Here is a 15,184-nt window from a genome sequence, read left to right on the forward strand (position 1 = left end):
ACAAAACACTTTTCAACTGTCCATGCAGGCACATAACCAATCAGAGCTGTGAGACTCTTCTTCTCCTTGCAGAGGTGTCCTTGGTTCTCATGCTGTTTATCTTGCTCCACAGCTGCTGCTCTGAACAGCTTTTCTTGTATTCCCACAGTTAGTGTTGGCAGTTAGTGTTGGCAGTTAGTGTTGGCAGTTAGTGCCTTTATTGCCTTTTTCTTCTCACCGTCGTGCGCAGCAGCTTGTAGGTAAGCTGAGCTGGCGTGGGATGGATGGGTGGGCAGTGAGGTGTTGAGAACTGCTGGCTGTCGGAGCTCACAGCACCGTATTGCTTACTCTTGACCATCAGACATAATTTTCCCCTGGTACACACGTTCCAAAGGGGGTATCCGTAAAGTTGGCACCTGTCCCGTGCTTCTTCCATTGTCTTTGCTCAGTAGTGGAAGCATTGTAAAGTTGCTGGGCGGACAGGCATCACGTAGCCTGAGACTCAGCATGTCTTGCAGCAAGTGGATGGGACGGTTGTGCTGTGTGTGTTATTCCATGGATGTCTTAGCCTTGCTCACTGACCTGCTCTTTCTCTCTCCTCTCCTCACCCTCCGCCCACTGCCTCGGTGCAGCTTTTGCTCTCATTCCATCCGAGCAAAGCGACAACTGCTGCAGATAGCTTGAGGTGATCTCACTGCCAGGTACGTGCCATGATTTGTCCCCCCACATGGTTTTGCCACATGGTATGTGAATGTAGTTCTGAAGAAGTCTGTCCATACTGTGCTGTGTGAATAGAGAAAACAGAAGTGTGTTTCTGCTCTGTTCCAGCTGTTCACACTTGCTGTGATGGGTGCTGCGTGCAGTGAGATCAGCCGTGAGCCTGAGGTGGCGGCGACGGAGGTACAGTATGAAGCTCTGGCCGGTCTTTGTTCCCTGTGTTGAACCATTAGAAGGAGCTGCAGATGTACTCTCCTGCAGGAAAGAATGGGCCAAAAAGGGCCTGGCCAGCTGTCTGCGCCAGTGCCATTGCTGATGAGTCTGGGTAGAGAGAGATGCATCTTTGCATGGCCTGGCAATGCACACCAGGAAGGGAAATAACTGTGATGAGACGTGCAGCTCCTTCTGAAGTGCTCCTGATAAGGATAGAGCGCATTTGCTGCAGCTTTCTCTGCAGATGTGCTCCTCACCTTGAAATCCTCCTGATTTGTCCTCATCTCCTGACCACGGCCTGTGCTCTGTTTTGCAGGCTGATAACATGCGGGAGCCGCAGCTGGTGCGTGCTATGTCATCTTTAAACGTACCAGCGATTGCGGCAGCCCATGTTATTAGGAGCCACGTCGCCCAGGGGCCGGATGAGCTCTCTCTGGAGGTAAGCAGTTCCAGGCGTTCCTTGTTGTTGTGCACAGAGAGTAGTATAGAGTGTGAACGCCTCGGGAATACTCTCATATTTTGTGTCGTAGAAGAAGGCTTTTGTTTTAGCTGTGCTGAAGCTGGGATTGATGTTTCAATCTTTTGCAGGTTGGAGACATCGTGTGCATTGTTGATATGCCACCAAAGGAGATGAGCCCCTGGTGGAGAGGCAAGCGTGGCTTTGAGGTAGGCACACATTTTTGACTAGAGAGCACAGCTTCAGTAGTGTCTAGAATCTCCGGTTGGAGCTGCTCTGCCTGCACAGGATGGCTTCTGGATGCAAACAGTTGCCCTGTGTCGGTGTCAGAGGACCTTCCCTTTGGCTCTGGGCTTGGGCTAATGCCCACCTGTCTTTTTGTTCTTATTACAGGTTGGTTTTTTCCCTGGTGAGTGCGTGGAACTCATCAGGGGAAAACTGCCCGAGTCCATCCTACATTCATTGCCAAAGCCAGGTGCGTATTTTACATTTGACAATGCGGGTTAGTAAAATGGGGTCTGAAGGTGGCTTTCAGGGGGTTCATTAATGCCCGAGTTGAGCAAGCTTAGAAAGAGAACTGCATTAAGCTCCTTGGGCACCTCCAGGGATGGGGAAAATCCGTTCTTGTGTGTCCTTGTTGGGAACATACTTTCTGTTGTTACGTGTTCTGTTGAATGCGTTGCACTTGGCCTCGTCCAACCGAGCCAAGCCTGAAATGAACTTGTTTCTTTGTTTTGTTGCACAGAGCCAAAGAAACGGGGCAAGTTCATCTCCTGCCTTCGTTGCCCGTTGAAGGCCCGCCCCAGGAGAGCGAAGCAGCCTGAGCCTCCAACATTCTCGGGATCCATGTCCCTGCTTGACATCGTTGAGAGGTATTTAGCCAACAGGACTTGAGGGCTGAGCTGTAGGAATGGAAGCATCCTTTGCTGTTTGAAACAGAGCGCTTTTCTAAGCTGTGTTTCAGCAGAAACCAGGCATTGACAGGAACAGGCAACTATTGGCAAGGGTTCGGTGCAGCTCTTCCCTCACCCTGCACCATGACTGACAGCATGCTCTGTTTTCTCTGCAGAATGAGTTCTCCCAGTAAGAGGGTAGAGTCAGCAGCTTGCAGTTGGCGTTCCTGCTTCTGCCTGGGCAAACCTTCCCCTGTGGCCAAACGCCAACTGCAGAGCAGTGCCAGGGAGCCCTCTGAAGCAGAAGTCTTGGTCCTGGCAGGTAAGCATGCAAATCCAGCTTTCAAAACACTGCTTGTCAGCAACACAGGTAGAATTCATGCTTTCAGTGGGCTTGTACATCCTTCTGGCATTCAAGCCTGTGCCTGACATCTTCAGTTGACTCCTGTCTTTCCCAAATGAGTCTCTTGTCAACACAAGAGCTGGACCTGCACGAGGATCACTTTCAAGGCAGTGACACTGTTGCTAGAAGCCTATTTGCTTCTGCCCACCATCACTGCATAGCCAAATGTCAAGAACCTGTTTCATGATTCATCTTGTGAAACTTTGACACTAACTGCTGTGCATCTACTCCTTCCTTTGTGACCCGAGCCTTTGTATATCTCCAAGACACCGGGCATGTTACGATGCAGCTTCCTGTGATTCCATCAATGAAGAACTGTTACTAAGCACAGGATGCTGCAGTTCAGATGAAAGCCTTCCGTATAACATCAGTTATAAAGAGAAGAATGCCATCATCGTTGAAGCTCTCGTTCATCCCATACCTGCTGAAGCTGCTGACCTGAGCCTGCCAGACTCCTCAGGCACCAGCCTGAACCGAGTGCCTTTCGAGGACAGCCCAGCCCAAGCACAGCACGAGTGCCCCGACAGCAGCACAACCATGCAGGCTCAGGTCAGCATTACAGAGGAGAAGCCAAACATCTTGGAGGGGGAGGTAGAATCAGGCCAAGAGTCCCAGGCTCCGGGCAACAGCACGACTTCTGAGACACTCTCGTCAGACAACAGAGAATGAGTCCCATCTTTCCTCCAGACCTCACACCCCCTCCTTTTTCCTATTGAATAAAGGCACGCTCGTGCTCAATCAACGCCTTGACTGAATTCTGAGTTTTCATTCGCAGAGATTGGGATGAGTACAAGAAACAGCAAGACAGCTCAGCTTGCAACGCTCTGGCTGTGGGGTGCGTGCAGGGACACTGTAACCATACAGGGAAAGGCTTCCACTGCTTCCTCAAGCTGTAGTCCAGCCCTGCTACTGCTCTGTGGCACAAAGCCCTGAGGGATGTTCCATATTGTTAAGCTAAGTGAAGCCAGCTTCATGCACTGTGTTTTGTTGTTGCTGGGTGAGAGGGGGATGCACGTTGGTGAGAAGATGAGCATTGCTGGATCTGCCACGAGTGTCCCTTCTGCCTCTAAGAATATGTCCTAAGTAGGATGTGAACACTGCTGGCACTTCCTCATTGCACGTGCTTGGAGGATCTTCAGTTCTTGCACATTCAGGATGTCTGTCAGTGACTACGAGGAAATTCTCAAGTACTAGGAATTCCATGAAACAGTTGGAACGGGTAAGTGTCATCTTTGTACAGAAACAGCACACCTAACAGTCTGTCTCACCACTCTAGAATTAATCTGATAATAGATTAACAGCTCTTGTCAGTTCTCTCAGTCAGGTTTCATTTGTATAAATTTGAAATTCGTTTTTTAAACCAGTTGGAAATTGTAATATTATATTAGAGAAGAATTCACACTCAACTTTAAGCATCTGTGTTTTGATTTGTAGGTGGTTTTGCAAACGTAAATCTTATGCGGCATCTTCTTACTGGTGAAAAAGTTGCACTAAAAATCATGGAGAAAGTTACTGTAGGGGTAAGCCAAAAGGCATTTAAATATGAGAATATCTTTTGTTGGAGTTGTGGAGTTCTCAAGAACACGGGGGCAGGTGGGATGGTACATACGAATGCAGCCTACTGGTCCCATTGCCTTTTGAAAGATGCTGTAGAGCTGGAAAAAGTTTAACAGAGCACCACAAATCTTCTTCCTCGTTGTTCAGAGGGCAGTATTCTCTGGCTGTAAAATGGAGGAAGTTATTACGTTATTACATTACATTACATTATTGTTACATTATTACAGCAACTTTACCAAAATACCAATGAAAATGCTGAATGTTTTACTTTTCATTTTTCACAGCTCTGTTTCAGAATTTCTATGGGAGTGATGTCAGTCATTGCTGAGTTGATGTTGAATTGTGTACTGTCCCATATGTGCTTGTTCTGTTCCACAGCAGTCAGATGTGGTACCTGGTATGTCACAGTAGTTAGCGATTTCATCGCTTGCTTTTATGGTCTCTTAAGGATGACTTGCCTCATGCTAAAACAGAAATTGATGCCATGAAGAACTGAAGTCATCAACATGTTTGCCCATTGGATCATGTAAGAGAGACACCAAAGAAATATTTATAGTCATAGAGGTAAGAAATAGTTTCTGCTTTCTGTGCTGTCATTGTTACTTACCTTTCTCTGATACTCTCTAAATGCATTTTCAGATAACCTTATCTTACAGGGAAGCTGTTTGATTGCATTGTTTCTAAGGACCACCTTTTGGAAGAGGAAGCTCCAGTCTTTTTTTGACATATTGTTTCAGCAATTGCTTATGTTCACAGTCAGGGTTATGCCTAGAGACCTCAAACCAGTGAGCCTGAACTGTAGTCAGTCTTCCATAAATAATAATGAATGTGTTTTTATTTTTCTGTTGGGAGAGAAAGTTACAGTACTCCACTCCATTCCAGTGGATTGCAGGAGAGAACTTAAGGCGGGAGAAGTAACACAAAGTAGAACTAATGGGTTGATTGAATTGATAGAATTATTTACTGAGATAAAGGATAATAGTTATGATGAATGCAAAAGCAATTGCTCACCACCTACCAATCAGTGTCCAGTTAGCCTCCTAGTAGTGGAAGAGATTGACATGAAGTTCTACCCCCTTCAAAACTCCTTCCACAATATGTCATATAGTATGGAATATCCTTTGGCCAGTTTAAGTCAGCTGTCCTAGTTCTGTTCCTTCTCACTTCCTTGGGCTCTCAGCTGAGATTGACTGTGGCTCTGTACAACGCTGCCTGGCAGCAACTGTAAGCATCACTGCGCTATCTCCATTGTTTCTCTAGAATGAAAACGTAGTATTAAATCAGACACTGAAGAAAATAATTCAGTTCCAGCTGAAACTCAGAGAATAACTTGTGCTTAGGATTCTTTCCCTACAGGAAATGTTAGATAATTATTGCTATTTGGTACTGTGTTGTGTAGCTGAGCTGGATTTTGTTATCCTTGAAGAAGTATCTTCCTCTGAAAGGGGAGTAAAACATGATGCTCCTAATGAGCGGAGCAGAGACACAGATCTGATCTGAGTGTTGGTTTCCCATTTTTGTGATGCTCTTTGCTGCAGTTTGTATCTCGAGAGAAGCCCTTGTGGTGTCAGTCTGTTGTGTAACCTGCTCTAGTTTTGTGCCTCAAGGAAGAGTGATCCTTTAAACAAATGGTGGCTGTACAGAGGGTATGGGGTGAGATGCATTCCTCTGGCCCCATCCAATGGATTTTCTGTCACTGAAGACTTGAAGCACAGGTTAGGTACTGGAAGGCTTGAATATTTCCTCACCAATAGGTTAGAGCTTGGCATTTTGTAAGCTGCTGGTATCTCTCAGTAAAGCAAATCATTACAGCACGAGCATTTTCCTAGGCATCTTATGAAATCCCTCTATCTAAGGCTACTGGAAGGCACTCTGAACAAAGATCATTCTCCCCAGCTTCTCTTCTCTGAGTGGGAGCTTCAGCCCCCTGCACAGGCTGGAGGTCATCCCCAGAACTTGCTTCAGGTTGTTATCCTTCCTGGCCAAAAACCAGATACAGTATTGTAGATGTGGTCCAGTGAGTGTTGAAGCAGGAATGACTTGTCGTGGTCTGGTTGTGCTGCTTTTTAATGCAGCTGATGATCTTGTTGTACTTCTTTTCTGTCAGAGCACACTGCTGGCTTGCATTCAGCCTGTGGTCTCTCACCACTTGTCCTCCTAGTTCCATACAGTTCGGTCTGTTCATTAAAATGTTTCAGTAAGTTGGTCTGGTCCTACGAAGTTGTATGACTGCAGTAAGCAGTGTACATGGTGCGCTGTGAGTACTGCACACATTCCTCTTGGCAGCTTGTGGAACAGACATTGTGCATTGTTTGGATTGTGTAAGCATTCCTGTTGGTCTCTTGTGATGCTTACCTTCTTAGAGCACCTTTCCATGTTTGGCTCTACATATTTTGGTACCTTACTTGTTCTGTTTGGCTTAGCAGGGAAGGTCTTCTTCTGAAGCATCCTCAGTCTTGGTCTGGGCAGCATACTTAGAAATGACATGGACGTTACATGAGTGGGTGATCAAAGGGGGAAAGATCTCACCTTTCTGATCTGTTTCCTTTTAGAAGACAGTCCTGGAGAGGATTTGCTTTCCTTGTTTCCTGGAGACTTGGATTCTTAGATGGTTTTGACTGCAGCTATTTCTGATGTTAATTCCTTTTTCTGTACTTTAGTAGCAAAGTGCACGTGGAGTGCTTTGGAATTGTCTGAAGTTGCCAGGTTGCTTGTGATCACATATGTAACGTGGAGTTATGTGTGGTGCCAGTGATAATTCAGTGTGATGAACTTGAAGGCTTTCAGTACAATTTCAGCCCTAATAGAAACAATGACTTGAACTCTGGAATTCTGTGTAAAATCATTAGCTAGCTTGTGGTCCGGGTCTTCAAACCAAAGGCTATGAGGTGCTGCTCTTGTTGACACAGGCTGTGAAAGATGACTTGAGCTCTAAGAGTAATTTCCCTTCTGCTCTTGATATGAACGTCAAATCCAAAATTACAGTATTAAGAACATAATATAAAAGTTTTTGCTGCTGGCTTGTGGACCTGCATTAGCTCTTAGCCATAGTTTGGAACTTGCAAAGCAATCATATTTAGATTTTAGTGATGAAATCTTCTAATGAAATCTTCCTTTTAATTCTGCAAAAGAATCTCAATGGCACATTTCTTTTCAGTCTGAAAAGGCTCTGACATAATGAAGATGTGCCAGACTGCAGCCATGTGCCAGATGTGTTTGGATCCATGGAATTTTCTGATGTAGCTTCAGTGTTTGAAGAATCTCCGCTTGATCTAAATACTCAGAGAACAAAGCAGGTGTGTAAAGATGTAGTGCTAGTTTCTTACAGAAAAAATATAGCACTTAATCCAGAAATTTACTTCTCATTGTATATAGTGCTTACTCCATACTTCAGTATCTAGTAAACCTTGACCGAAGTAAGATACAGATTGAGCAAAGTATGTTAAGCATAAATTTTGGTGCCTTCTACCTGTAGGCCATGGTTCATTTTACAAGAACCCTAACTCCAGTGTTTGGTTTGCACAGAAATAGCAAGCAAGGGAACAAGTAAAGGAGTCAGTGAGGATTTTAAAACGCAATGGAAAGTGATAAGGCACAGTTGATAAGATTTTGGAGTTAGGTTGGATGTACACAGAGCTTTAAAGAGGAAGAATCTTCAAGAATAGTCAGCATGGATTGACCAAGGGCAAATTGTACTTGACCCACCATTGCTAGGTGAGCTTCTGCTTTAAAGCATCAAGCTGCATAAAGAAGGCAGTTTTAAAAGCAAGCTTACCAATTCGTTTTTAACCAGTGATTTTTTCAGGAAGGAAAGCTTATAGATGCTGTTTGCTAATGGAAGATGGAGAGAGGAAAAGCAAGAGAAAGGCATGATGTGTGCATAGCCACCACATCCCATCTGCAGCGTTCTCCCCCTCTGCAAACGAGGAGCAGCTCATCAAGCTTGGCCTGGGCCATGGAAAGGGAGCATGCTAACATCTGGGCCAACCCAAACGAGTTAGTTCTGCAGGTTGGTTGTTTTCTGCTGTTTGTCTCACGTCCTGTTGCTCAGCGGTAGATTTGTTCATGTTCAGTGCCAACAGGAAACACCCAACAGGTGGGGTTTGCGGAGAAAGAGGTCCTGCAGGTCTTGTGTGACACCCATGGAACCGTAGCGAGGCTGCATGTGTGTAAAACACCAGGAATCAACAGAGGTGTGAAGGTGAGCTGTGGGCTGCAGTACCACAGGAAGGGATGTGTGTGCTCTGGGTTTGGATGCTTCTGTGTGTTTTAAGTGACTGAGATACCACTGCTCAGTCTGTTTGAGTGTATAGAAGAAGTGTAACATCCATTCTGATGGAGTATTGTGAACGGAGCCCTGTGGGTTTGAGACCTGCCTTTAAGCTTGTGGGCATCATCCAGGAGTTGGGGATGGGGCAAGGGAAGTTGGGGTGAGGGATGAAGCGTAGGAACAGAAACTTCTTTGGTCCATATTAACTCCTCCCTTTTTTGATTAGGAATCGATGTGGGTTTCTTTTATAAAGAAACAGACTCATTGTGAAGCCTGTGAATGAATTGATTCACGCCTGCTGATTGGTGCTGTTCTCTACAAGGAGCTTCAGTGGAAATGGACACTTCTGGTCCACTGTCTGGCCCCCTCCTATGTGCTCAGATCAGCCAAGTTGTCAAGGCCTGGCTCTTGGTTGGTGAGTTGTGCCAAGGTCAGAGAGTTGGATTTTCTGGGCTTTGAGACACGTCTTCAAGATGCACATTGTGTTATTTCTGATGTGTTGACCTGTTGAGGTCCAGCCCCAAATGAGGATTCAAGTACTACCACAGCAGGAATGGTTTAGATTGGAACTGGAATGCAGAAGGTTGGAGTCAGCAGGAGCAGGGAATCGATCATCCCCCTGTACTTGGCACTGGTGAGTCCTCACCTTGAGTTCTGTGTTCAGTTCTTGGCCCCTCACTGCAAGAAGGACACCGAAATCCTGGGATATGTCCAAAGAAGAACACTGAAGGTGTGAGGTGTCTAGAGCACAAGTCTTTTAGCAAGCACTATCTTAGAGGCAGCCTTGATTTCTCCAGCTCCAAGCTTTGTGCCACAAGAGCTCTCCTGCTTCTAACTGTGATGTGAGACCGTATGGAAGGCTCTGCAGAAGTCCTTCCTTTTCTTGACTGTATTTTGTGTGGCTTTGGACTTGTTTTCATCTTCCTCAAAGCCCTCTGCCCAATTCTGTGTCCTTCTCTGCAGCCATGAATTCAATATGGAGCAGGTTCCTGAGCTCAGCGTCCAAGACATTCACAGCGTGAGCTCCCTGTGTAAGATGTATTTCAGGGAGCTCCTGAACCCTCTGCTGACCGAGCAGCTGTATGCCAGGATCTCTATAAGCTCAGGGCAATGTCTTGGAAATGACACGTACCAGTTCCCTGGCCATCCTGGTTAGTGGTTGTAGCAGTGCCCCAGCTCTGAGGTCTTCTTTCTGTTAGCCCCATGAGTCACGTCTTTGCCACATCCTGCCTCTCACTGATGGCACTTGTGGTGGTGCCAGGAGGTGCTTATTTAAGCTATTCACAATGGTTGTGAGAATTCCTTTTCCTTTGCTGTTCTCCTGCTATTGGTAGAATGGGGTTAATAGCAAAGTGGACTTGGAGACGAATGCCTGCTGCGAGGAGCTGCACTGTGCAATCAGGCTGTAAAGCTGCCCAGTGCTTGCACCGCTTGGCCTTGATGGCACGGGCTGTGTGTATAATCAGGAGGGGTGTTAACTCTTTGAAAGGGCCGATAATATCAGTTCAAGAGGAAATGGTTTTATGTTGAAAGAGGGAAGATTAACGTTGGATGTTAGGGGAAAGTTCTTTACTAGGAGAGTGCTGAGGTCCTGGAACAGGCTGCCCAGGGACGTTGTGGATCCCCCATCCGTAGAGGTGTCCAAGGCCAGGTTAGATGTGGCCCTGGACAGCCTGGTCTAGTAAATGTGGAAGATAGGTGGCCCTGCCAGGCAGGGGGAGTGGAGCTTCATTATCCTTGAGGTCCCTTCCAACCCGGGTCATTCTGTGTTTCTGTGTTCCCCAGATGCCTCTTGGAAGGCATCAAGTCTGCCTCAGTGCTGACCACCAGTGCACTGTCCCCATGGGACTTAATAAGACACTTGATTTCTCTGGCAGGGATCTGCTCGGTGATAAACATGCATGCTAAGAACTTAGCGATAGTGTGGGCTCCAAACCTCTTAAGGTAAACTTCTTCTTCCATTTCAACACGATGCTTAGTTCTGCTGTCCCCCAACCCAGGTGCACAATTTCTAGATGACAGTTTCTACTCACTTGTTTAGCTGGGACTGCTGTGTCTCTGATCATCCAGGAGAATTAGTGGCATCACATCAGTGGCATCGCTGTTTGCCCACTGCGGAAGTCTCCAGAGCCCAGCTTGACAGTTTTTGGCTACAGAAATTCAGACTTGGGGAAGTGACCTCGGGGAAATGACTTGTAAGATCTGCCTTTTCTTCAGATCCCAGCAGAGCCAATCTTCCTGCGCATGAAAAGCTGCTTGCATGGAGCTGCAGATACAGTCAGCTGTTGTGGAATTACTCATCAGCCACACAGATGTCATCTTCTGCTCCAAATCCACACCAGCCATGGGAGAGGGAGTAGGTGAGCATCTTCCTCCATTAGCTTGATCTTGATCTGACAGCTTCATCCAATCCAGGGCTTCTCCAAGACCTTTGAAAATTCTATTACTGTTGAGGAGACAGCAGGCTTCTGGGCTTAGATTAGAATATGGTGCCCCATTCCTGGATCCTTAGTGTGTCCAAACACAAACCTTACATGGAGAAAACCATCACTGCTGTTAAGATTTTTTGCAAGCAGTTGAAGCTTGATTGAAATGTGGCAGCAAAGCTTTCTGAAATCCCAGACCCCTAGTTTTTCTAGGATTTTTGTTTGCCTGTTTTTGATACAGTGAGCTGCTCTTAATTGTGGCTGTGTCCTTTGCCACGAGCATACCTCTGAGCACACGGTTATTTTGAGCTCCTCTTCTTCCAGTGTCTCGGATAAGCAAGTCTGAGAGAAATGCAGAACTGGGATGGCTGTGCTGCTGCTTCCTCCTCCATCTCACCTGTGGTTTTCCCTTGCAGGGCACAGTTCTCTGCCTGGGCCCAAGTCTGTGTGGGTGTCTCCATCCACAAAGCTGCTCACACTGCAGGAGGCACAGGCTGAGAGGAGAGGCCAGAGCAGCTCTCCTGTTGCAACACGGAGCAGCAAGATACAAGTGGAGGAAGGGCCTGCAGCTGTACTGAGGAACTTCAACGCAATCATTGATTTTCCATCTGAAAGGTAAAGAAAGAGGAATTCCCTTTCCAGCCCCTATCATCATTGTTCAGGTGATTTCTATTGGTTTATTTTTTGTCCATTATATCTCCAAGCACTCAACTAAAAAACAGTTGCACTATGGGCTCAGTTCAGCCACACAAGGTGCCTTTCCTTCCTGGTTGGGCAGGCAGTCACAAGATGCAGAAAGCCACGCTGGTGTCTATCCTGGCCTGTGCTGCCTGTACCTGGAAACACTGGGGTTTTCCAGATTTCAGGGCCACGCACCTGAAACCAATTGCGCTTCTCCTGTAAGCAGAGCTGTTGGTCGGACTTGCTGGCACTAGAAATTAAAGATGGCAGTGAGCTGAGGCCAAGGAGGTGTTAACGTAAGAGTCAGAGATGCTTTTGAGCTTCCCTTATGGCTGCACCATTTTCTCAGAAAGCAGTTACGCCTGCCAGCTCCTGTCCTGCTGCTGAGCCTTTGCTCACATGCTCCGCATCTTGCTTGACACGGTTGAGAGGAATGTAGCCAGCAGGACTTGAGGGCTGAGCTGTAGGAATGGAAGCATCCTCTGCTGTTTGAAACAGAGCGCGTTTCTAAGCTGTGTTTCAGCAGTAAGCAGGCAGTGCCAGGAGTAGGGAACTGCTGGCAAGGGCTCGGTGCAGCTCTTCCCTCACCCTGCACCACGACTGCTCTGTTTTCTCTGCAGACCATGTTCTCCCGGCAAGAGGAAGGAATCACCTGCTGGCAGTTGGTGTTCCTGTTTCTGCCTGCGCAAACGATCCCATATGGCCAAACACCAATTGCAGAGCAGTGCCAGGGAGCCTTCCAAAGCAGAACGCGTGGTCCTGGCAGGTAAGCATGCAAATCCAGCTTTCAAAGCACTGCTTGTCAGCAACATGGGTAGAATTCATGCTTTCAGTGGGCTTGTACCTCCTTCTGGCGTTCAAGCCCATACCTGACATCTTCAGCTGACCCCTGTTTTCCCAAAGGATGAAAAAGGCTTTCTCTGAAGCCTTTGCCTCCATGGGCAGAGGAAGTTGGATGCTAACCCCTGTGTATCCACTCCTTCCTAGGTGAATCGAGCTCTTGTGAACCCAGAAGAGCCAGGTCAAGTGCTGATTGCTCAGAGAGTGCTTCCATCAACAGAGACCTCATGGGAAGCACAAGTTGCTGCAATTCAAATGAGAGCCTCCCGTGTGCCAGCAGCGACGGAGAGCAGGAGGTCATTGTTCAGGCACTCATTTCTCCCAGCTCTGCTGAAGGGGCTGATCTGAGCCTGCCAGAAAACACAGTCACCATCCTGGACTGTGGCCTGGTGCCTTTGCAGAGCAGCCCAGACCAAACACAACCCGAGTGCCCCAACAGCGGCACCTTCAAGCAGGACGAAGTCACTGTCACTGAGGAGCAGCCGAGCCTCTTGGAGGGGGACTTGGAGTCAGGCCTCCAGTCCCAGGCACCCGGCAGCAGCACGAGCTCCGAGCCACTCTCTCCTCAACAGCAAAGGATGAGTCCTGTCTTTCCAAGTGACTAAAGGCACGCTCATGCTCAGTCAACGGGATGGGGTGTTGGAAGAAGAAATGCTTAGAAGAGAAAATTTCCAGTGTTCATTTTAAAATATGGCATTTTTAAAAAGAGAAGAAGATAGAATAAGCAGATGTTGACAGATTAAGGGCACCTCATCAAATTTTGGGAAAGTCCATCTTGAGGAAACTTGGATAAGAGCAGAAAATAACTGTTTATGGATATACCCAATCACTAAAAATACCACCCTGAGTGCCAGCTCATGGCCCCAGACCCTTTTCTTCATTTCAAGAGCTGTCATCACAGAGGGCATCTTCCTGAGCTGGAGACCCTGAAGTAAAAGAATCCTTGGTCCTCAGTTAGTCCATGTAACTGATTTGCCTCGGAGCTGTGAACGTCACGGTGCACTGCTGAAAAACTGGCAGAGTTCCCCTGGAAACCCTGATTTGAATTCAGCAAAGTTCATCAAATCCAACAAGATTCAGAGGAAATGTTACAGGAACAACGAGTTGATATTTTCTCTGAAACTTCCTGGTAGGAGCACTAGAAATGTGGTCAGAAGTCTTTGTGGCATATGTAGGCCTCTTTTAAGAGATCAACATCACCTTTTGCAAAACAGAAAGATGTGGTGATTCATTCACATGAATACTGTGTCTGAACTCCACTTGTACCTGCCAAAGATCCTGCTACCTTCTCAGCTCAGTGAAGATTTGGCCTGCTGTCTGCCCTGAATTATGGTATGGTCTTACCAGATTTTCCGAGTGAAATAACACATGACCAAACACTGCTCCTACTTCAGAATATATCCTGAGTTCATCCCACCTAATACAGACAGAATCATCTTATGCTCTGTTATTAGAGTATGAGAGATGGTTTGCATTGTTGACTAAACATACTTTTAGCACCATAGAACCATAGAATATCCCAGTTTGGAAGGAACCCAAAAAGATCATCAAGTACAACTCCTGGATCCACACAGGACTACCCAAAAATCAGACCCTGTGTCTGAGAGCACTGTCCAAAATACTTCCTGAAATCTGGCAAGCTCAGTGCTGTGACTACTTAATCTGGGGAGGCTGTTCCAGGGCCTAATCACCCTAAATCTTACTTCACTGATTCCTGAGAATTTCTTGGATGACCACGTTCCTATGTCATATGTATCCAGGTTAGATTGCATGAACCAAGCAGATCAATGTGATCTCATCCTCAACAATTTTGCATAAACCTAAAAGCACTGAGTTTTGTAAATGGGAAAGAAACACAAAGCAGACGCAGTTCTTATTCAAACTATAAAATGTCTAGGTGTTTCATGGGAAAAATAAATTTATATTGAACATATTTATATGTAAATTTTATTGTACAATAGAAATAAAAGAACATTAAAAACAATGAGAAACGTGCTGTTGTTTTATTCGTCTTCACAATGATGATGAAGAAAATTAAGTACAGAAGGATTTGGCCCAATATTCACTGACTTGTGTTGTCCCAGATTAGACTTCTCTAAGTGTAAACTCAGAAACCGAAACTACTGTCTTGATGTTCAGATGTCCTTTGCCCAAACCAGTGGGGTTGCTCAGGTGTGTATAGGTCTGTGGGTATGTGTGCAAGGACGAGCATGCACATATATGTGTGTGCACAGGGGTGTGCAGAGTGTTGGAGCTGCACAAGGACATTGTGGTACCGGTGTGTGCGTGCACTTTGGGAGTGAAAGGAAGGGGTTACACATGTGTGTCTAATGTCTGGACTGTGGCAGCAAAGAGGCTGCAGTGTTGTTCTCTGTAGGAAGAGGCCAGTAGTTGCCCCATGTCAGACAGAACCAGTTCAAGTGCTGGCCAAAGCTGAGTCAAGGAGTGATGCTGCTGGCACTTCTGTGATAACTTTGTTAAGGAAGGTTCAAACCACTGCATAGCATATGTGAGAGCTATGAGCAAGAATGATGTGAGACAAACAGCCCTGCAGTCACCAAGGTCAGTGAAGAAGGAGGAGAGGAGGCTTAGTGGACATGGTGGTGATGGACTGATGATTGGGCTGGATGATCTAAGTGGTCTTTTCCAGCTCTCATGATTCTATCATTCTGTGACAGGTGATGTTAGTTTTGTTGACAGGTTCAGCAAGGTGAACTGGGACCAGAGGTACATCCCAAAACCTTTGAG

At 46.5% G+C, this 15,184-nt stretch overlaps 2 protein-coding genes across 13 annotated transcripts; both read left to right on the top strand.

The window, feature by feature from the left end:
* Positions 1-1,232: 1,232 nt before the first annotated feature.
* Positions 1,233-2,439, top strand: LOC146754934 (rho GTPase-activating protein 32-like). The gene is made up of 4 exons (XM_085526469.1): positions 1,233-1,348; positions 1,498-1,575; positions 1,760-1,841; positions 2,112-2,439. Exons 1-4 carry the CDS (start codon positions 1,235-1,237, stop codon positions 2,258-2,260), a joined length of 423 nt encoding a protein of 140 aa, XP_085382595.1. The 5' UTR covers positions 1,233-1,234; the 3' UTR covers positions 2,261-2,439.
* Positions 2,440-4,660: 2,221 nt separating this feature from the next.
* Positions 4,661-14,420, top strand: LOC146754935 (rho GTPase-activating protein 32-like). 12 transcript variants are annotated; one of them, XM_085526546.1, is made up of 7 exons: positions 4,661-4,783; positions 7,377-7,515; positions 8,025-8,420; positions 8,716-10,849; positions 11,332-11,530; positions 12,217-12,362; positions 12,584-14,420. In XM_085526546.1, the coding sequence occupies exons 4-7, from the start codon at positions 10,750-10,752 to the stop codon at positions 13,039-13,041; spliced, it is 903 nt and encodes a 300-aa protein (XP_085382672.1). In that variant the 5' UTR covers positions 4,661-4,783; positions 7,377-7,515; positions 8,025-8,420; positions 8,716-10,749; the 3' UTR covers positions 13,042-14,420. The 12 variants fall into 12 exon arrangements, with proteins under 12 accessions (XP_085382672.1, XP_085382675.1, XP_085382674.1 ...); XM_085526549.1 differs by lacking the exon at positions 4,661-4,783 and adding an exon at positions 7,745-7,933 and having other exon boundaries at positions 7,321-7,515; XM_085526548.1 differs by lacking the exon at positions 4,661-4,783 and having other exon boundaries at positions 7,321-7,515; positions 8,716-9,123; positions 10,367-10,849.
* Positions 14,421-15,184: the final 764 nt, after the last annotated feature.

Source organism: Coturnix japonica, chromosome 37 (genome assembly GCF_054131305.1).
Source record: "Coturnix japonica strain WE chromosome 37, WE-NBRP24, whole genome shotgun sequence".
Classification (NCBI taxonomy): Eukaryota; Metazoa; Chordata; class Aves; order Galliformes; family Phasianidae; genus Coturnix; species Coturnix japonica.